Source organism: Pelophylax lessonae, assembly GCF_965119305.1.
Source record: "Pelophylax lessonae genome assembly, chromosome: 2".
NCBI lineage: Eukaryota > Metazoa > Chordata > Amphibia > Anura > Ranidae > Pelophylax > Pelophylax lessonae.
The window spans coordinates 240990726-241013421 of record NC_138769.1 but is presented as its reverse complement, the minus strand read 5'-3'; the positions used below and the strand labels follow the sequence as shown (position 1 = coordinate 241013421).

At 44.7% G+C, this 22696-nt stretch overlaps 1 protein-coding gene across 5 annotated transcripts in view; it reads right to left on the bottom strand.

Annotated features, from left to right (window-relative positions):
- Window positions 1–13239, bottom strand: part of ST7L (suppression of tumorigenicity 7 like) — a 270999-nt gene extending 257760 nt beyond the window's left edge. For all 5 annotated transcript variants that reach the window (XM_082248423.1, XM_082248425.1, XM_082248424.1 and 2 more), the window contains exon 1: window positions 13039–13239. In XM_082248423.1, coding sequence (XP_082104549.1) covers window positions 13039–13207 — 169 coding nt within the window. In that variant the 5' untranslated portion in view covers window positions 13208–13239. The remainder of the gene's footprint in view (window positions 1–13038) is intronic.
- Window positions 13240–22696: the final 9457 nt, after the last annotated feature.

Below are 22696 nucleotides of genomic sequence, written 5' to 3'. Positions count from 1 at the left end.
GCAAGGCCAAAGGCACCTTTATATGCGGTGCCTGTAAATATTGCAAATTTATGCTGACCAAAAAGAATCCCATTCTACCGAATGGGCAAACATTTATACCCCAGCACTTTGCCAACTGCCGCACCCACGGGGTGGTTTATTTACTCCTCTGTGGGTGCGGCTGTTTTTATGTTGGCAAAACAAAGCTAGATTTCACCAAAAGGGCTAACAGACACATAAAAAGCATGCAAACTTGCAATCCGGATCTCCCACTAGGCCGACATACCAGTTTAGTTCATGCAGGGATTTTTCCAAAAATAAAGTTTCTGATCCTGGATAGAGTCCACCCCAGTCCAAGAGGAGGGGATTGGAATAAGACCCTCCTCCAACTTGAACTGCGGTGGATTTACCGCCTGAGGGCAACAGAACCTCCTGGCTTGAACGAGATGATTTCGTTCAAGCCATTTCTTGAGGGATTCACCTCAGGAGGCATGGAGAGATAAATAATCTCTCTTATGCCTCCTGGGGAACACATCTCGATCTAGCACTTGCCTCTTGGAGGAAATCCCCGGCTCTGTCTTTGTTACAATAGACTCCTTGTATAGAAATATGCTGCTTGTATACCCATTTTATTTATTTATTAGTTTCTTTCCCTTTCCCCTCTTTCCTTTTTCCCTCCCCCCTTCCTCTTTTTCCTTTTCTTCTCCTACAGTTAGCCTTTGTGATTACATTATTGTATTAAGCATTTGTCTTGCTTTGTACACATGAACATCGACTTGCCCTTGGGTTGCAATTATGGTTGCCAATTTTTTTCTTCTTTCTTTCTCTGTTTAAATGGCTATAAATCCATACAGAGATGTATTTTGAACCAATATGTTGCCTTTGGTATACAGATAACATACACTTTTGACATGATTGTTTTCTTATCAAGTTTGTTGCGCAGAAAATAACTATCTTCTGCGATTGCTATGGGTACAGCCCGGCACGGTAAGGCGAACGCCATTCGTGGCGTTCGCCAATGGGGGCAGCAGCCTTGCACACCTGGCTCATGGGACATTCCCATTGCGCATGCCCAATGGACTCCGCCTGACGTATTCAACGTTGGCGGAAGTCTGTACCGTGTCGGTGGGACGCATGGGCCGACGTCACTTCCGCCGGATCATTTCCGGCGGTGTTGACTTGCCATCACTTCCGCCGGACTCCTTCCGGCTGGGGGCGGCGCTGGCCCTTGTGACCCGGGAGATCCCTTTGGCAGTCAGCTGGACGCAATAGCCGCCCAGCTGAGACTGCTCTCAGCTGATTAGCAACTCCTCATTTATACTCCACGCTCGGCGTCGGACTCATATGTTCCTTTGCCGAGCGTGGAGCAACATCTATCCTGACATTGCATTCATTCTGCCAAGATTGGATTTGAAAAGGTATTTCTATACTTCTTAAACATATTTTACCCTTTTTTGACTGTTGTTTTTGGGATCTCCATTTTTGTTGGCTCCTCTGCTCTTAAGTAGTTACAATGTTCATTTAGAGAAAAAAGAACTAAAACCCCCCCCCCCCTCTCTTTATCAAATTACTCAATAATTAATCTATATTATATATCTATGAGCATTGGAGCCTCCAGGGTGATTCCCTCACCTCAGAGAGCCTGTAGCTCTTATATGGGTAGCAGCTCTCTGGCGAGATTAACCCCTAGGTGTCTTGTGTGTCCCCTGACTTGTTCACATGACACACTATTTACCATATACTTCTTTTCTTTTTTTCTTCTCTATTTCGGCCTTTTGCCCAGCAGGATTGCCTTTTTTTGGGATCTCAGCTGTCCCCACCCAGACCCACATAGTCGTCTGGTAGCAAGCAACCTTGATTGAATTTCAATTCTACAAATTAAAAAATTCTCCTTCTGTATGAAACCAACTCCATCGAATTTAATCGGCTTACCATAGACCCACGCCGGCATTGTCGATGTTCTGTTTTTAGCCTTGCAGGCAGGCACTCTTTCTTCAACCATTACAGTGAAACATGTAAGTGCAACTTTTTTGACTTGATTATTATTTCTTCTTGCCAGATTGACTTTGCAATTATGTATAATATGTACATCTACACTGATTGTTTACAGACCACCCTCCCAAGGCACCCCTGAAGAAGGAGTGTTTCTCCGAAACGCGTCGGGTGTTTACATGGGGGTCCTATGGTGGATGTTCAACCCTGTAATGTGATGTATAATTTTGCTTGCCTCTGCTTTTATCTTTTATATATTTTGTATAAACAATTTCAATAAAGCTACATTTTTGTATTCTTACCTATGTGTAATTTCTGAAATATCAGTGCCTTTAAAGTCCCACCCACAGGGGAACCCCTTTGTTTTTGATTCTGTACCCGGGATGTGGCACGCTAGGGACCACTCCACATGAACTACATATGTACAATTTGATTTAGGTAGCAAATACCATTCCCCGCCTCAGTTCATGTGGCGTTGTCCCAATCCTAACTAAAACTACAATTTTTTGAATTTCTTGCATTTTGACCACAATATTGGTCTAGTTTTGTCTAGATTTTGTAACATTTTGTGTAATCACACAATCTTTTCCTATTCCAATCCCCTTTTTCTTTGCTTTGTCTTTGTCTTGGTCCATATATTTATCTCTCTATCTTTTTGCAGCAAACACTTAAATTTGGTGTACAGATATGTCTGTGTATGTAGGCAATGAGTGGGAGTCATTGATGGCTGGATACTTACAAGATTTCGGAAACAAAGAGTATGTAGAAGCTGATTTATCGACACTATTTTTTCAGTTATCCAAAACCCTTGAAAAAAAGTCTGCTTATTTTTGGCATGTAAAGTCTTTTAAGGACTACATCAAAAATAAGACTAACCCAATTGGCCTCAGGATACAGGTATTTCCTCTCCTTGAGGACCTTAGTCCAGAGTTTAAAACCAATTGGGAGCACACTTTAAGTGAATGTTCAGCCACTCTGATGACTCTTCTCATTACTGAATATACCACTCGCGCCTCCAAGCTAGATACTGAGGTCACCAATCTCTGTCAAAAGCTCCAGAAATACAAATCTCACAAACTGTTTTCAACTAAAGAAAAACAGCTTAAAGACCACTTAGAGGTTTTCAACCGCAATATTCTTATAAAAAAACAACAAAAACTAGTACGTGACACTATTGCATTTGATCAAAACAAAGCATACAGATGGAATATAAATAAATTTCCTTATTCTCCACCTACACAGAAGGAACAACATTTCCCTATCTCTCAACTTCCTTCCAAAAATGCATCCAGAAATGGTCCCTCAAACATGCCCAAATCAAAAACAACGAAACGGGCTTATCATGATGAACATGACCTAAAACAATCTTCTAAAAAAACAAACGTCCTACACGACACAGGATCAAACATATCTTTATTCAAACCCACGACACAGAGATCAGATTACAACGCTGACACACCTCAAGAAGGCACAAAATCTAACACCAAAACATCACTTTCCAATTTGAATTCAGCACCTGCTTCATTAGCTTCCACAATTAATTTGCAAGACACCACTTTTTTAGAGCTTATTCATGCACAAGCACCAACCTTCACTCTCACCACTCCCCTTTAAATTCAACCGTAGCACCACCCCCCTCACCCCCCCCAGAGGCACCTACTTCTAAAACTTCACACACTGATCTTTCAGTCATTAATCTTTCAGATTACCGTTTGTCTCAAGATGAGATTGATGTTCTCAAAAAAGGTCTAAGCTTTTGCCCGAGTAGAAAGCTAGACAAATTTGACCTTATCAAAGACATAAATCTCTTTGCTCGGAAATTGAATTTTAAAATTCTTTTCGACAAAGAGAATTCATCCAAGACTACACGTTCTGACAAAGACCCTATATTAGAAACACTAATCTCTCTCTTGGAGGAAAATGAGGATCTCATTGACAGAGTCGACTTGCCCTCTCTTTTGACAGATTTAGATTCCGAAAAATCCATACATAAAAAAGATAATCTTAAATTGAGGAAAAAATCAGATAAATTTCCGTGCATCTCCAATCCCCACGTTGCCGCCTTTGTCAGCTTGGTAACTAAAGATGTTGATAAACTCAACATCAAAAAACCTACAAAAACAAATATAACATTCAATCAAAGACAGGCCATTGAAAGCCTAAAAACCAACCACTCGATTACTATTAAGCAGGCTGACAAGGGGGGCAACGTGGTGATTATGAACAATGTTCACTATGTGACTATGTGCCAAAAGATTCTGAAGAATCATAACTGGTATCGAAAAATTCCAGCTGATATTAACAATAAGTATCAGCTCGAGTTTTACAAATTGGTTGATACTGCTTATTTGAACGAAGTCATTCCCAAACATACATGGGAATTCATACGCACAACCTTTCCAATTACCCCGACCTTTTATGCCCTCCCCAAAATACATAAGGACGCCACTAATCCACCAGGGCGCCCCATTATTTCGGGGCGAGGCTCTATAACAGATAACGCTAGCAGGCTTATTGACTCTTTCTTGAAACCACTGGTCACACAACTACCATCCCATGTACGCGACACGATACACTTTTTACAAAGAATTGAAAACATATGGATTCCAGATGAGTGTCTCCTAGTCACAATTGACGTTGAGGCACTTTATAGCTCTATTCCTCACGATCGTGGCCTTTCGGCAATTAGACACACACTAATAGAAAACCAAATTTTGGATGCGTACGGAGAGTTTATTCTGTCCATGTTACAGTTCATATTATCTCACAATGTCTTTACATTTGATGGTTCCCACTACCTCCAGGTGCAGGGCGTAGCGATGGGCACATGTTGTGCCCCATCCTACGCCAATCTGTACCTGGGGGAGTGGGAACAAGCTCTTCTGAATGATGACATGCTCTCGATGTACACGGACCACATCAGATTGTGGGTCCGATACATCGATGACGTGTTCATGCTTTGGCATGGACCCCCTGAACTTTTGAATGCATTTATGGACCGAATTAACAAAAACGACTTTAACTTAACTTTTACAATGCAATATGACATTTCTTGTGTCACGTTTCTTGATGTCACAGTGACTAGGGGGGAGGATGGTGTTCTCCACAGTGGGCTTTATCGTAAGCCCACTGCTGGTAACACCATCCTCCATGCCTCTAGCTTTCATCCATCTACATTGGTGCAATCCATTCCATACGGACAGTACCTTCGCGCTAGACGCAATTGTAAAGACCTCATCAGTTTCCAGAAGGCAGCTGACGATTTGAGACAGAGACTTTTGACTAGAGGATACCCCCCTACCACCTTAAAGAAGGCTTATAGAAAGGCCCTGATGAAAGATAGAACCTCATTAATAGCCACAAACACAACCAGACCAGTTGACCAAACACTGAGAGTAATCATGAAATATTCAGAACAACATACTGAGGTCAGGAGAATCGTGGGGAAGTATTGGCACCTGTTGTCCCTCGATCCCATCGTGGGCAAACATGTTCCCCCTGCTCCCCAAATTACTTTCAAAAAAGCTCCCGCTCTAAAAGATCAATTGGTACGTAGCGAATACACAGCTCAAAATGGGAGAGATCCCTGCAAGGCCAAAGGCACCTTTATATGCGGTGCCTGTAAATATTGCAAATTTATGCTGACCAAAAAGAATCCCATTCTACCGAATGGGCAAACATTTATACCCCAGCACTTTGCCAACTGCCGCACCCACGGGGTGGTTTATTTACTCCTCTGTGGGTGCGGCTGTTTTTATGTTGGCAAAACAAAGCTAGATTTCACCAAAAGGGCTAACAGACACATAAAAAGCATGCAAACTTGCAATCCGGATCTCCCACTAGGCCGACATACCAGTTTAGTTCATGCAGGGATTTTTCCAAAAATAAAGTTTCTGATCCTGGATAGAGTCCACCCCAGTCCAAGAGGAGGGGATTGGAATAAGACCCTCCTCCAACTTGAACTGCGGTGGATTTACCGCCTGAGGGCAACAGAACCTCCTGGCTTGAACGAGATGATTTCGTTCAAGCCATTTCTTGAGGGATTCACCTCAGGAGGCATGGAGAGATAAATAATCTCTCTTATGCCTCCTGGGGAACACATCTCGATCTAGCACTTGCCTCTTGGAGGAAATCCCCGGCTCTGTCTTTGTTACAATAGACTCCTTGTATAGAAATATGCTGCTTGTATACCCATTTTATTTATTTATTAGTTTCTTTCCCTTTCCCCTCTTTCCTTTTTCCCTCCCCCCTTCCTCTTTTTCCTTTTCTTCTCCTACAGTTAGCCTTTGTGATTACATTATTGTATTAAGCATTTGTCTTGCTTTGTACACATGAACATCGACTTGCCCTTGGGTTGCAATTATGGTTGCCAATTTTTTTCTTCTTTCTTTCTCTGTTTAAATGGCTATAAATCCATACAGAGATGTATTTTGAACCAATATGTTGCCTTTGGTATACAGATAACATACACTTTTGACATGATTGTTTTCTTATCAAGTTTGTTGCGCAGAAAATAACTATCTTCTGCGATTGCTATGGGTACAGCCCGGCACGGTAAGGCGAACGCCATTCGTGGCGTTCGCCAATGGGGGCAGCAGCCTTGCACACCTGGCTCATGGGACATTCCCATTGCGCATGCCCAATGGACTCCGCCTGACGTATTCAACGTTGGCGGAAGTCTGTACCGTGTCGGTGGGACGCATGGGCCGACGTCACTTCCGCCGGATCATTTCCGGCGGTGTTGACTTGCCATCACTTCCGCCGGACTCCTTCTGGCTGGGGGCGGCGCTGGCCCTTGTGACCCGGGAGATCCCTTTGGCAGTCAGCTGGACGCAATAGCCGCCCAGCTGAGACTGCTCTCAGCTGATTAGCAACTCCTCATTTATACTCCACGCTCGGCGTCGGACTCATATGTTCCTTTGCCGAGCGTGGAGCAACATCTATCCTGACATTGCATTCATTCTGCCAAGATTGGATTTGAAAAGGTATTTCTATACTTCTTAAACATATTTTACCCTTTTTTGACTGTTGTTTTTGGGATCTCCATTTTTGTTGGCTCCTCTGCTCTTAAGTAGTTACAATGTTCATTTAGAGAAAAAAGAACTAAAACCCCCCCCCCCCCTCTCTTTATCAAATTACTCAATAATTAATCTATATTATATATCTATGAGCATTGGAGCCTCCAGGGTGATTCCCTCACCTCAGAGAGCCTGTAGCTCTTATATGGGTAGCAGCTCTCTGGCGAGATTAACCCCTAGGTGTCTTGTGTGTCCCCTGACTTGTTCACATGACACACTATTTACCATATACTTCTTTTCTTTTTTTCTTCTCTATTTCGGCCTTTTGCCCAGCAGGATTGCCTTTTTTTGGGATCTCAGCTGTCCCCACCCAGACCCACATAGTCGTCTGGTAGCAAGCAACCTTGATTGAATTTCAATTCTACAAATTAAAAAATTCTCCTTCTGTATGAAACCAACTCCATCGAATTTAATCGGCTTACCATAGACCCACGCTGGCATTGTCGATGTTCTGTTTTTAGCCATGCAGGCAGGCACTCTTTCTTCAACCATTACAGTGAAACATGTAAGTGCAACTTTTTTGACTTGATTATTATTTCTTCTTGCCAGATTGACTTTGCAATTATGTATAATATGTACATCTACACTGATTGTTTACAGACCACCCTCCCAAGGCACCCCTGAAGAAGGAGTGTTTCTCCGAAACGCGTCGGGTGTTTACATGGGGGTCCTATGGTGGATGTTCAACCCTGTAATGTGATGTATAATTTTGCTTGCCTCTGCTTTTATCTTTTATATATTTTGTATAAACAATTTCAATAAAGCTACATTTTTGTATTCTTACCTATGTGTAATTTCTGAAATATCAGTGCCTTTAAAGTCCCACCCACAGGGGAACCCCTTCGTTTTTGATTCTGTACCCGGGATGTGGCACGCTAGGGACCACTCCACATGAACTACATATGTACAAATGGAGAGCCATGATAGTTCATTCTCTCTTCCTGTCAGATTGTATCTGCTTGCCCGTACAGGATGTACAGGCACACAGATACACTGGCAGATCTGATAGAGATCAGCAGATCGCTGGTGAAGTGATTTACAGGCTCAAAAATGAAAAACAAATGCACATTGTTTACCTGCAAAATAATGTGCATTTATAATTTTTTTCTATAAAGTAAACTAATCCTTTAACCACATAAGGACCGCCCCACGAAGATGTGCTGCGGCAGGGCAGCCCTTCTGCGCGAATTGATGTACCTGTATGTCGGCTTGTGCTCTGGGGCACAATCACAGCGGGAGCCAATCAGCGGGTCCCGCCAATTGTTTGGAAGAGAGGCAGAACGGCTGTCTGCCTATGTAAACAAGGCAGACCGCCGTTCTGTCAAGAGGAAGAGGGAGATCTTGTTTCTGTAGTTTGATTCTGCTAAGCAGGAACACAGACCTCTGTCTTCCTCCAGTTAGAAAGCACTCCCTAGGGGCACACTTAATCCTTTGATCGCCCCTGTTAATCCCTTCCCTGCCAGTGTCATTAGTACAGTGACAGTGCATTTTTTTTAGCGCTGATCACTGTATTGGTGTTACTAGTCCCCAAAAAGTGTCATTGTCAGATTTGTCCGCCGCAATGTCGCAGTCCTGTTAAAAATCACTGCTCACCGCCATTACTAGTGAAAATAAAATTCCATAAATCTATTCCATAGTTTGTAGACGTTAAAACTTTTGTGCAAGCCAATCAATATACACTTATACTGATTTTTTTACCAAAAATATTTAGCGGAATACATATTGGCCTAAACTGATAAATACATTTGAATTTTTACATTTTTTATTGGATATGTTTTACATCATAAAGTAAAAAATATTGTTTTTTTTTTTTCAAAATGGTCTGTCTTTTTTTGTTCATAGCCAAAAAAATAAAAACCACAGAGGGTAATTGTGGGGAAAAAGGGACATACATTTTATGTAGGTTTAGCATCGCACGTCCGCGCAATTGTCAGTAAAATTATTGCAGTGCCATATCGCAAAAAATGCCCTGGCCATTAAAGCAGAGTTCCACCCAAAAGTGGAACTTCTGCTTTAAGCACTTCTCACCCTCTTACATGCCACATTTGGCATGTAATGTTTTTTTTGGGGGGGGGGGGGGGGGGCGGTACCTAGTTTTGCTTGGGCCGCCTTCTCGGCTTGAGTGGAAGTTCTCCTCTCCCCCTCCCTCCCTGTAATCTTATGGAACATGTCACAGGTCCCAGAAGATTGTCCGACCACTGAGGAAACACAGCGCAGGGTTTCTCAACCAGTGTGCCGCGGCACACAGGTGTGCCGTGAAGAGTCCCCAGATGTGCCACAGCAAAATGACCCCAATTTGCAGCAATCTTATAAAAAAAAAAGTTTTCCTTCCAGCAATCTTATAAAAAAAAGTTTTCCATATGGTTATGCCAGAAGGGACGGCTAAATTCCCTTCCCGTGGTCACATGCACTCGGAAAGCTGTGCGGCCTCCCGACCGCGTTGTGCCAACCGATGACGTCATCCGTTGCTATGGGAGGATTGGCAAGGTGCTTGCTGGGAGGTGAGAGCCGCGGGTCCCCGGGAGCTGCTGCTGGTTGGCGCGCTTTTCGAGTTACAGCAGAGTGTGTAAGAAGAGGAATAACAAGGAGGAGGCTCTTCAGTGACTCCTCTGGCTTCGTGAGTTACATGGATTACATTGATTGATAAATGACTGTCATTAACCTGGTATTACTTTCACCAATTTTTTTTTTTTTAAGTAATATAAATATACATAAGATATGTGGGTTTTAAATATTGTATTATTGATAATGGAAACTGCACTTCTTTTTACATGTTGTATTCCGCTTGCACATCTGCTTTAGTTTGGCCGCAGCGATGTTGCAAGTGGAATACAACATAAAAAAAGACGTGCAGGTTCCATTAACAATAATACAGTATTTAAAACCCACATATCTTATGTATATTTATATTACATTAACCACTTGCCGACCGCCGCCCGACTATATACGGCGGCGGTCAGCCCCTCCCAGGCAAAGTGACGTACTGGTACGTCACTAGCCTGGGAGCGAATAGGGGGCGAGCGTGCGCCGCCAGAGGCGCGCTCCCGCCCACGCTCGTACCCGATGTCCGCCGGTCACTCGCGATCGTCGGGTAGAGAGGGAGAAATGCAGGCGGCTAATGTAAACAAAGCCGCCTGTCACTCTCCCCTGTGTAAAAGCACAGATCACTCGGTCCTGCTATGTAGGACCGTTGATCTGTGCTGTTACACACACAGCCACATCCAATAACAGTAAGAAACACACCCCTAGGGACACACTTAACCCCTCCCTCTCCAATAAAGTTAACCCCTTCCCTCCCAGTGTCATTTTTACAGTAACAGTGCATATGTATAGCACTGATTACTGTATTGTCACTGACATTACTGTAATGTCACTGGTAACCCCAAAAGTGTCAAAAATGTCAGACAAGGGTCCGATCTGTCCGCCGCAATGTCGCAGTCCCGCAAAAAAAAAAAAAAAAAAAAAAAAAAAAAAAATCGCAGATCGTTGCCATTACTCGTTAAAAAAAAAAAAAAAAAACAATAAAAAATTACAAAAATCTTTCCCTTAGTTAGTAAACGCAATAACTTTTGCGCAAACCAATCAAAATACAAAACATATGTAGCGGAAAACAAATTGGCCTAAAATGTTAAAAAAATTAGATTTTTACATTTTTTGGGGGGGAATTTCATATAAAAAAAATTTGAAAAATATTGTTATTTTTGCAAAATTGTTGCTTTTTGTTGTTTATAGCGCATGATCAAAAAAAAAAAAAAAATCGCACAGGTGATCAAATACCACCAAAAGAAAGCTTGGTTTGTGGGGGAAAAAAGGACGTCAAATTCATTTGGGTACAGCGTTGCATGACCGCGCAATTGTCCGTTAAAGTCACGCAGTGTCGAATCGCAAAATACCCCCTGGTCAGGAAGGGGGTAAAATCTTCCGGGGCTTAAGTGGTTAAAAAAAAAAAAATTGGTGATTACTTTTAAAAGCAAAAAAAAAAAAAAAAAGGTGCAATCACCAATTTTTTTATGTAATATTTATCCGTAAGATATGTGGGTTAACCACCTGCCATCCACGCTACAGCCTATATACGGCTGCAGCGCGGACTTGAATTTTCGAGAGGCCGTTTTTATACGGCCTCCCAGAAGCAGGCTCCCCGCGCGCTCCCGCGAGCACGCATCGGGGAAAATCTGTGTCGGCCGTGTCCCTTGGACACAGCCGATCACAGATCATGGTGAATGGCCAATCACAGCGCCCATTCACCACGTGATCGCACCTTCCAATGAGAGATGATCTCATATGTAAACATATGAGACCATCTCTCATCGCCGGCGCTCCTTCCTCACACGGAGCCTGCAGTGTGAGGAAGGAGGGAGAGATGCACAGCGCTGGGGACACACAGCAATGTAATCAGGGCACCGATCACCAGTGCCCTGATTACTAAAGGTAAATAAAACATACACACAGTACCCGCCATCAGTGCCCCCCATCAATGCCCAAAATCAGTGCCCATAGTGCTGTCAGTCTGATGGTGCTGCCCATCAGTGCCGCCCATCAGTGCCATCTGCCAGTGCCGCCTATCAGTGCCCATCAGTGCCGCCCGTCAGTGCCACCTCTCAGTGCTCATCAGTGCCGCCTATCAGTGCGGCATATTAGTACCTCCTCATCAGTGCCTATAAGTGCCACCTCATCAGTGCCCATCAGTGCAGCCTATCAGTGCCCATCAGTGCCGCCTCATCAGCGCACATCAGTGAAGGAGAAAAATTTATTTTCAAAATTTACTCGCAGAAAATAAGAAAAACTTTTTTTTTTTCAAAATTTTCTGTCTTTTTTCTTTTTTTTTTGTAAAAAATAAAAAACCCAGGAGGTGATTACATACCACCAAAAGAAAGCTCTATTTGTGTGAAAAAAATGTCATATGGGTACAGTGTAGCATGACCGCGCAATTGTCAGTCAAAGTGTGAGAGCGCTGAAAGCTGAAAATTGGTCTGGATGGGAAGGGGGTTTAAGTGCACAGAAGGCAAGTAGTTAATAAATACTGTATTATTGTTAATGGAAACTGCACGTCTTTTTTAATGTTTTTTCCACTTCCACATCTGCTTTAGTTCGGCTGCAGCGCAGGTGTAGCACAGAATACCTGCGGTTTTCATGTGCGTTACCTGTGGCTTCTCATAAACTTCTTCTATGTCCTATATTTTTGGTGCATTTTCTGAAAGCACACCAAAAATGAGGGACATAATAGAAGTCTATAGGAAACCACAGGAAACGCACATAAAAACCGTGGGTATCCTGCGCTGCGGTCAAACTGAAGCAGATATGCAAGCGGAATACAATATAAAAAAAGAAGTGCAGTTTCCATTACCAATAATGCAGCTCAAGTATCCCATTGACGTAAGTAACAATTACGTTTTTTGGACATTTTTGGTTGGTGTGCCTCGAGATTCTGCCAGATTGTAAAGGGTGCCTTGGTTGAAAAACACTGCTATAGACACTTATTTTTAGTCCAGGTTCACACTGATGCGGTGGCGGGCCACCACATGTAATTCACACGCGATCTGATTCTGTAAATCGCACTGCGTTTTGCAAACCGATTTCAGGGTGTTGTCAACATATACTCCGCAATCGTTTTGCATAAGCAGGTTGCAATTTGGATGCGGTGCAAAACCCGCACTGAATCTAGTGTGAACCGAGGCTTAATGTTTTCCCTATATATACCTGCAAAAAGGGGCCAGCCGGAAGTAATCTAGTAGAAATTCATTTTCTGACTAAAGTTCCACTTCAAGTATTTAACCTTGTGTTGCTGTGTAAGTAGAATGATTTACATCATTTATTCCTGAAGCCATACTCTAAGTAGGCTGCAGCTATTTCCACATCACTCCGAGGATTGCCTATGCTAGGTTTGCATTACAGCTGCTCATCAAAACAAGTCAGCACACCTGAATCCCCGTTGCTAGGCAACAGAGCAGAGCCAACGGCCTGGGCCTGGATGAAGCGGCTGTGCACTCACCGGCCAGCACGGTCTCGTACAGGCGGAGCGGCGCTCGGAAGTGGTAGAGAAGAAGCAGGCCCGCCAGCACCAGTAAGAGCCACACGTAGGACCAGTATCGGCGCAGGTATGCTTTAAGCCGAACGGCAAAGGAAGCGCCTGCGGCAACGGGGCTAGGATGCTCCGCCATGTTTGTTGTTTCCTTTCCCAGCCTCTTACGGGCTGGGGTGTGTCAGTGTGAGGACTGGGAGGAGCGAAGCCCGGGATTGGTGGGGACAGACTGGCGGGCAATTCATGGGCATATTAATACCGCTGACGTAATAGAAACTGCTTTAGTCGCGGATTACTGAGTCAGTGGTCAGGCAGTGAGCGAGGAACTTTAGCCTTGTAGTTGTTGCTTCTCCTCTCGGGGAACGCAGATTATTCCTAGTCAGGGAAAAATGCTGTGCACTCTATTTATCTGTGAGACAGGAATTAGTCACTTTCTGTGGGAAGGGGGGCAGGAGTTAGTCGCTTTTTCTGTGGGAAGGGGGACAGGAGTTAGTCGCTTTCTGTGGGAAGGGGGACAGGAGCTAGTCGCTTTTTCTGTGGGAAGGGGGACAGGAGTTAGTCGCTCTTTCTGTGGGAAGGGGGACAGGAGTTAGTCGCTTTCTGTGGGAAGGGGGACAGGAGCTAGTCGCTTTTTCTGTGGGAAGGGGGACAGGAGCTAGTCGCTTTTTCTGTGGGAAGGGGGACAGGAGCTAGTCGCTTTTTCTGTGGGAAGGGGGACAGGAGCTAGTCGCTTTTTCTGTGGGAAGGGGGACAGGAGCTAGTCGCTTTTTCTGTGGGAAGGGGGACAGGAGCTAGTCGCTTTTTCTGTGGGAAGGGGGACAGGAGCTAGTCGCTTTTTCTGTGGGAAGGGGGACAGGAGCTAGTCGCTTTTTCTGTGGGAAGGGGGACAGGAGCTAGTCGCTCTTTCTGTGGGAAGGGGGACAGGAGTTAGTCGCTCTTTCTGTGGGAAGGGGGACAGGAGTTAGTCGCTCTTTCTGTGGGAAGGGGGACAGGAGCTAGTCTCTTTTTCTGTGGGATGGGGGACAGGAGCTAGTCGCTTTTTCTGTGGGAAGGGGGACAGGAGCTAGTCACTTTTTCTGTGGGAAGGGGGACAGGAGCTAGTCGCTCTTTCTGTGGGAAGGGGGACAGGAGCTAGTCGCTCTTTCTGTGGGAAGGGGGACAGGAGTTAGTCGCTCTTTCTGTGGGAAGGGGGACAGGAGTTAGTCTCTCTTTCTGTGGGAAGGGGGACAGGAGTTAGTCGCTCTTTCTGTGGGAAGGGGGACAGGAGTTAGTCGCTCTTTCTGTGGGAAGGGGGACAGGAGCTAGTCGCTCTTTCTGTGGGAAGGGGACAGGAGCTAGTCTCTTTTTCTGTTCGATGGGGGACAGGAGCTAGTCTCTTTTTCTGTGGGAAGGGGGACAGGAGCTAATCTCTTTTTTCTGTGGGAAGGGGGACAGGAGCTAGTCTCTTTTTTTCTGTGGGAAGGGGGACAGGAGCTAGTCTCTTTTTTCTGTGGGAAGGGGGACAGGAGCTAGTCGCTTTTTTTGTGGGAAGGGGGACAGGAGCTAGTCGCTTTTTTTGTGGGAAGGGGGACAGGAGCTAGTCGCTTTTTCTGTGGGAAGGGGGACAGGAGCTAGTCGCTTTTTCTGTGGGAAGGGGGACAGGAGCTAATTGCTTTTTCTGTGGGAGGGGGGACAGGAGCTAGTCGCTTTTTCTGTGGGAAGGGGGACAGGAGCTAGTCGCTCTTTCTGTGGGAAGGGGGACAGGAGCTAGTCGCTCTTTCTGTGGGAAGGGGGACAGGAGTTAGTCGCTCTTTCTCTCCTTGTCTTCCAGGACGGCCCAACAGTGAGAGACGATAGGCTCCTCCTACCGGAAACACAATCAATTAAGATTAGTTAAAAGGCCCCACCCTTCCCTCAGGCCCTCAGTTTAGATTGTGTTTCTTCCGACAAGAAACGAGTGTTATTTACTAATCTGCAGACTAATGGAAGTCAAAAGGTAACCCTGTGAGCCAGGTTTAGCGGAAGGCCACAGGTTTCCCCTGGGGGACCCTACGAGCGGAGCTTTACCTGCTCCCCCATCCAGGCTTCTCACAGGTCGCCCAATGTGGTGCAAGCCCTCGGTCACCTGCGGGATGTTTCCGGGTCTTGCGATCCGGCGCCAGCAGCTCTCCTCCACCAAAGGCTTTTGAATTTCCCGCCGGACGGGCGCTTCAAGCCTCATCTTCGAAACCGGAACTTCCGGCGCGACGTCAGACGCGCGACATTGGAAGGAGGAAGAATGTGGAGACGCCGTAGCCGCTTACGAGCAGCAAAGCAGAATCCAAGGCTATTAGAGCTTGGATGTCTGCTGTGGAAATGAAGCCCTCCACGACTCATCGTCAGGGGAAGGAAGAGGAGAGGCAGCTCCATGTGTTGGCAGCCAAACCCAGGTCTGAGCAGGGTAAGTACTGAATATGTATCCTCTAGGGCAAGGATCTTCAAACTATGGCCCTCCAGTTGTTCAGGAACTACAATTCCCATCATGCCTAGTCATGTCTGTGAATGTCAGAGTTTTACAATGCCTCATGGGATGTGTAGTTCAGCAACAGCTGGAGGGCCGTAGTTTGAGGATCCCTGCTCTAGGGGGTCTATGCATTTTAAAAGTCTGCTGGTTACCGATATTAAAAATACCTGGAAGTTGTATCATTTCCTGACCCTAGTCGAACCCACCATGTTCTTTCTATGGTCCTCATGTCATAATTTATTATTGGAAGACTAGTACTTATACTATCTTGTATCCCGTCTTCCAGAGTCCTTGAGTAGTCCACAAGAAACCTCTGTCTCTACACCAGCATTGTCAGGGCATGCTGTTCATAAGAAGTGTGGTAATTGCTCAGATAAGTTGCCCAGCTCCCACACTAAGGCCTTCTGCTATAAATGCCTTTTATAGAATGACCGCAATGGAAACTTCAGGAATGATGAAAGATTTTTTTAAGACCATGCAGGAGGAAATGCTGTCCACTATGATGACAGTTAGGTCCACTCTAGGAACTAATAGAGTGGACCCTACAGATCCCTCTTCAATGGAAGGGACTTCTTCTCAAGAAAGCTCTCTATCTAAAGCAGGACCGTCGGGTACTACACCAACTACAGGAAACCTTCCCCTAACTTGAGTCAGGACAGAAGGATTATCTCAAGAAAGCTCTCTATCTAGAGCAGGACCGTCAGGTACTACACCAACTACAGGAAACCTTCCCCTAACTTGAGTCAGGACAGAAGGATTATCTCCAGAGGACAGACGCTCAGATTCCCCATCCTGCTCAGAGGCTGAAGGGGATAAGGACTCAGATGAGGCAGAGTCAGCAAAAAAACGTTTTGGGTTAGAAAATATGCAGGTTCGCCTTCAGGCCATCTATGCATCAGAAGAGATACCTGATTTGCCTAGAGAAACCACGGCACAAGATAAACTCTACAAAGGGATAGGGATAAGTCCCTCTAGAGATTTTCATAGTCACCATTCACTGAAGACTCTGATTCTTCAACAATGGCAATTACCCGAGAACAGGTTAAATAAAGGGAGCTCCTGGAAGAGGAGATTCCCCTTTAAGGAGAAAGATACAAGCACATTCCTAAAAAGACCAAAACTAGATGCACCCCTGGCACAAGTTTCTAGAAAAATTAGATCTCTCTTTTCTAGATGCTGGTAGCATAAAGGATGCCATGAGCAGAAAAACAGAAACTTTACTGGGAAAAGCCTGGGATGCCAATGCAGCTACTATGGCTTCAGGTCTAACAGCCTCCTGTGTGGCTAGAAATGCCTTTTTCTGGGTGGATAGACTCAGTAAAAATCTGTCTCAGACAAAAACCCAAGATATCCAGGACTCCCTGTCGGTGATAAGTAAGGCAGTGGCCTACCTGGCAGACGCCGCACTAGAATCAGTGGAAGCATCTGCCAAGACAGGAGCTCTCCTGAACACAGCCAGAAGAGCTATTTGGCTTAAGGAGTGGGGAGCTGATCTCACATCCAAGCTTTGTGGTCTTCCATTTGAGGGGACCCTTCTGTTTGGTTCAGGTTTGGACAATGTCCTTTCCATATCCTCAGAAAAAGGGAAGAAATTGCCCACAAAGCCTAGAGAGGCTAACAGAAAAAATTTTCGTGGACCCAGGGCTAATAAACGGCAAAGAAGGAAAAGGGACCCTTCAAAGAGCTGGAATTTTTGGAAGGAAAGATCAAGAAACAGTGCGTCCTTTCCTTCCACCTCAGCTGCAAAGGATAAAAAAAATGACTTCAAAGTAGGGGGCAGACTGAGTCAATTTCTTTCCAGCTGGGAAAAGATAAGTCTCCCCATATATCCGAATCACCATAAAAGAAGGCTACAGACTGGAATTTGCATCAATACCCCCTCAACACTAACCCTTACACATGTCCCCAAGGGAACTCAAAAAGGACAAGCCCTACTATTAGGGATTCAGGAACTGGCAGAACTGGTAATCATCCCAGTACCAAAGGAGCAGCTTTTCCAAGGGTTTTACTCCCATGTGTTTGTGGTCCCAAAACCCTCAGGGAAGCCCGGCCTGATAATAAACTTGAGAAACCTCAACAAGTTCCTTTTATACAAAAGATTCTCTATGGAGACCATCTACTCAGTAAGAAAAAACCTACTGAAGAATGTGTTCATGATCACCCTGGACCTCAAAGATGCGTACCTGCATGTTCCTATTCACCAGGATCAGCAACCGTTTCTGAGGTTTGCAATAGTGACGGAGAAAGGAACTTCTCACTGGCAGTTCAGGGCACTACCGTTTGGACTAACCTCCAGTCCAAGAATCTTTACCAAGATCCTAGTGGAGGCAGTGGCTTGGTTACACGACCAAGGGATGGCTCTAATCCCTTACCTGGATGACCTGCTGGTTTTTGCAAAAACACAGGCCTAACTAAAGACAGACACCCAGCAAATAATAACCTGCCTACAAGAGTTAGGATGGCTTATAAATTGGGAAAAATCATCCCTGGTGCCAACACAGGTACAATCCTTCCTGGGATTTCAGGTGGACTCGGTGTCACAAAAACTTTCTTCCCAAAGAGAAGAGGGAACAAATAGTTTTGGCAGTCTGACTTAAAGAATGCTCAATCCTGCCCCAGGATAAAGGTATTAAAAGTATTAGGACTTATGTCAACCAGTATCCCAGCCATTGTGTGGGCACAGCTGCATGCAAGAGAACTGCTGTTCTTTCATCTTTCCTCTTGGGACAGAAGAATAGAGTCTCTAGACGAAATGGTTGTGCTCACTCCACAGGTACAGACCTCCCTGGAATGGTGGACCAATTCAAACAACCTAGCGGAAGGCAGGCCACAGGGTCAGTGGGACCTGTTAATGATTACCACAGACGCCAGTATCAGAGGCTGGGGAGCCCACCTAGAGGGGGCTCAAACCCAGGGAATATGGGGCAAACGAACAGCCCAAGCCTCATCCAACTTCAGAGAACTGAAGGCGGTAGGAAAAGACTTTTGGAAATTCATATGGAACAGAGAGGTTCTGATATTATCAGACAACAACACAACAGTGGCCTACCTGAACAGACAAGGAGGGACCAGATCGAGATCTCTCCTTACCCTAACCCAAGACATCTTGGGTTGGGCTGAAGGGAGGGTAATCTCAATAGCAGCCGTCCACATCAGGGGAAAGGACAATCTGTAGGCAGATTTTCCCAGCCGCTACAGCATCAAAAAGGGGAATGGGAACTGAACCCCAAAGTCTTCCAGTCTGTAGTGGAGAGGTTTGGGCAACTAGAAATAGCCCTTTTTGCCTCCGCTCTGAACAAAAAGGTTAAGAATTTATTCTCCCTAACCAGGTCCAAAGAAATGGTCAGGCTGAATGCCTTAGCCCAGCCCTGGAAGTTCAATCTGGCCTACGCCTTTCCACCTCTGATGCTAATTCCCAGAGTGCTCCAGAAGTTGAGCAGAACGCAGGATCTGAATTTAATTCTGATCGCTTCCTGGTGGCTCAAAAGGCCATGGTTCCCAATCCTGAATGCCATGTCCATAGCCTGTCCTTGGCATCTCCCAGTCTCCCCAGACCTTCTGTCTCAGGGACCAGTACAGTGTCAGAACCCAGGTTTCTTCCAGCTGACAGCCTGGTTACTGAACGCCAATTGCTTAGAGCAGTGGTTCTCAAATCCGGTCCTCGGGACCCACCAACAGGCCAGGTTTGCAAGATAACTAAATTACATCACAGGTGATCTCATTTGCTTCTAAGTGATTGCAGTATTCTAGTCTGCATCCCCCAAGGTAATACTTAAAATCTGGCCTGTTAGTGGGTCCCGAGGACCGGATTTGAGAACCACTGGCTTAGAGCAAAGGGATGCTCAGATAGAGTGGTAGATACACTTTTTTTTTTTTTTTTTTTTTTTTTTTTACTGAGGAGAAAAACACCCTAAAAAAATTTATTTGAAAGTATGGAAAAAATTCTGTGACTGGAGGAAGCAAAAGGACTTTGCTTCTACCTCTACTCCCATAATTCTGGAATTTTTGCAAGATGGGAGTAGACAAGGGTGTGGCAGTAAACACCCTTAAGGTACAAATAGCGGCTCTTTCAGTTTTCTTGGACTCCAGTCTGGCAAAAGAGCCGTTAGTTAAAAGATTTTTGTTGGCTAGGCAAAGTATTACCCCTATTACTAAAGACAGGTTTCCTCCTTGGGACCTGAACAGGGTCCTAGAGGCGTTATCGAAGGACCCTTTTGAACCTTTAAAAGAGATTTAATTTACATTTTTGTCTTTGAAAGTAGCTTTCCTGCTAGCCATCACTACAGCAAGAAGAATTCGTGATCTACAGGCTCTTTTCATTAAAGAGCCATTTATGTTGGTCTTCCCAGATAGGATCGTGCTAAAGCCAGATCCTCTGTATCTACCTAAGGTTTCATCCTCGTTCCATAGGACTCGGGAGATAATTCTACCATCTTTTTGTGACAAACCAAAAAAGTAAGAGAGAATGGGAATTTCACTGTATTGATGATGTAAGAAGAGCTCTTCTTGCTTATCTAGAAAGAACAAAGACCTTCAGGAGATCAAATCACCTTTTAGTCCTTCATTCTGAACCTAGAAAGGGCTTGCAGGCTTCTAAGCCTTCAGTAGCTAGGTGGATTAGGCAAGCCATTACCACCTCTTATGAGTTATCAGGTGTTCCTGCTCCAACTAAGGTAAAGCAGCACTCTACAAGAGCCATTGCTACATTCTGGGCCGAAAAGGCAGGAGCATCATGGGAACAAATCCGCAATGCAGCCACCTGGTCTAGTCATGACACCTTCCTGAAGTATTACCGTGTCGACATACTGTCTCAAGAAGACCTAGCCTTTGGCCGAAAGGTCTTACAGGCAGTGGTCCCACCCTAAGGTAGGCAAAAAGGATCTCTATTATCCTCTCACTGCAGGACCGTCCTGGAAGACGAGGAGAGAAAACCTGCCGTTAGTACACCGGTAACGGTCTTCTTCCGAGCCTTCCAGGACGGCCCGCCTACCCACCCTTGTCAAAAGGGTGTGTGATAATATGGATAAATGTAGGTGGTAATTACCTATAGAATTATTAGAACACTTCCCTCGGAAATGGTTGTGGAAGATTCTTTATTACAACTGAGGGAAGGGTGGGGCCTTTTAACTAATCTTAATTGATTCCGGTAGGAGGAGCCTATCATCTCTCACTGTTGGGCCGTCCTGGAAGGCTCGGAAGAAAAGACCGTTACCGGTGTACTAACGGTAGGTTTTCTGTGGGAAGGGGGACAGGAGTTAGTTGCTCTTTCTGTGGGAAGGGGGACAGGAGTTAGTGAACGCTGTCTGCGGTAAGGGGGACCGGAGTTGTGCCTGGTACATAAGATGAGATCGTCTTTTTTTTGGTTTGCTAATCTCATATCAAAAATTGAGTTTACTAAAGTTCTAAAGATTGTTGTACGACCGAATAAAAATTCAAAAGTGATGTAATGTGTAGTTTATTTGTATTGCATTTTCAAATGATAGCTGTACTGATTACTAGTACGTACAAAAAATGTTGTGCATGTCCGTTCGGATAAAATTGGATGAACTGTCCCAATCGGCTCTCAAAAGCTCTCTACTAACAATCAGATTATCCTATGCTCACTTCCAAAGTGGTATTTCTCTTCCGTTTATTGACAGACTCCGCTCCATATTCTATAGCAGCGTTTTTCAACCAAGGCACCCTTTACAATCTGGCAGAATCTCGAGGCACACCAACCAAAAATTTCCAAAAATCTTAATTGTTACTTATGTCAATGGGATACTTGAGCTGCATTATTGTTAATGGAAACTGCACTTCTTTTTTTATGTTGTATTCTGCTTGCACATCTGCTTCAGTTTGACTGCAGCGCAGGATACCCGTGGTTTTTATGTGCGTTTCCTGTGGTTTCCTATAGACTTCTATTATGTCCCTCATTTTTGGTGTGCTTTCAGAAAATGTACCAAAAATATAGGACATAGAAGAAGTTTATGAGAAGCCACAGGTAAGGCACATGAAAACCGTGGGTATTCTGTGCTACACCTGTGCTGCAGCCAAACTAGAGCAGATGTGCAAGTGGAAAAAACATAAAAAAAAGACATGCAGTTTCCATTAACAATAATACAGTATTTTTACATATCTTATGTATAAAATATTGCATAAAAAAATTTGGTGATTGCTTCTTTTTTTTTTTTTTTTAATTTTGTATTCCACTTGCAACAGCGCTGCGGCCAAACTGAAGCAGATGTACAAGCGGATACAACATGTAAAAAGAAGTGCAGTTTCTATTATCATTAATACAATATTTAAAACTCATATATCTTATGTATATTTATATTACTTAAACAAAAAAAATTGGTGAAAGCAATACCAGGTAAAGTTAATGACAGGTTATTTATCAATCAATGTAATTCATGTAACTCACGAAGCCAGAGGAGTCACTGAAGAGCCTCCTCCCTGTTATTCCTCTTCTCACACACTCTGCTGTAACTTGAAAAGCGCGCCAGCCAACAGCAGCTCCCAGGGACCCGCGGCTCTCCCCTCCCAGCAAGCACTTTGTATGCTGATCCTCCCATAGCAACCAATGACGTCATCGGTTGGCACGACACGGTCGGGAGGCCGCACAGCTTTCCGAGCGCATGTGGGAAGGGAATTTAGCCGTCCCTTCTGGCATAACCATATGGAAAACTTTTTTTTTTTTATAAGATTGCTGCAAGGAAAACTTTTTTTTTTTTTTTTTTATAAGATTGCTGCAAATTGGGGTCATTTTGCCGCGGCACACCTGGGGACTCTTCACGGCACACTGGTTGAGAAACCCTGTTCTATAGGGTTATGCTGTCCTCTACAGGAGTAGGATTAGGCAGATAACACAAAAGCTTGGATATGCCCTGTGGGTCGTCCTCAGCTGGCATAACTCCCCACCCCCTCCCCCACTCTTTTTTTTTTGCCTAGTCCAGGAGTAGAACCTAGTCACCCTGCCGGGTCCTAGGTCCTGGTTCCTTTTTTTTTTTTCTTCTTCTTCTTTCTAGTGCTGTTTGTTTTTTGATCCGTGTGTTTTTTTTTTTTTTTTTCTTCAGCGGAGATCTAGCAACTGCCAGGCTGAGCGACAGGCTGGACTATTGCAGTTCCAGTGGTCCCCTCAGCCTGGCCAGGGATCACATGCAGACC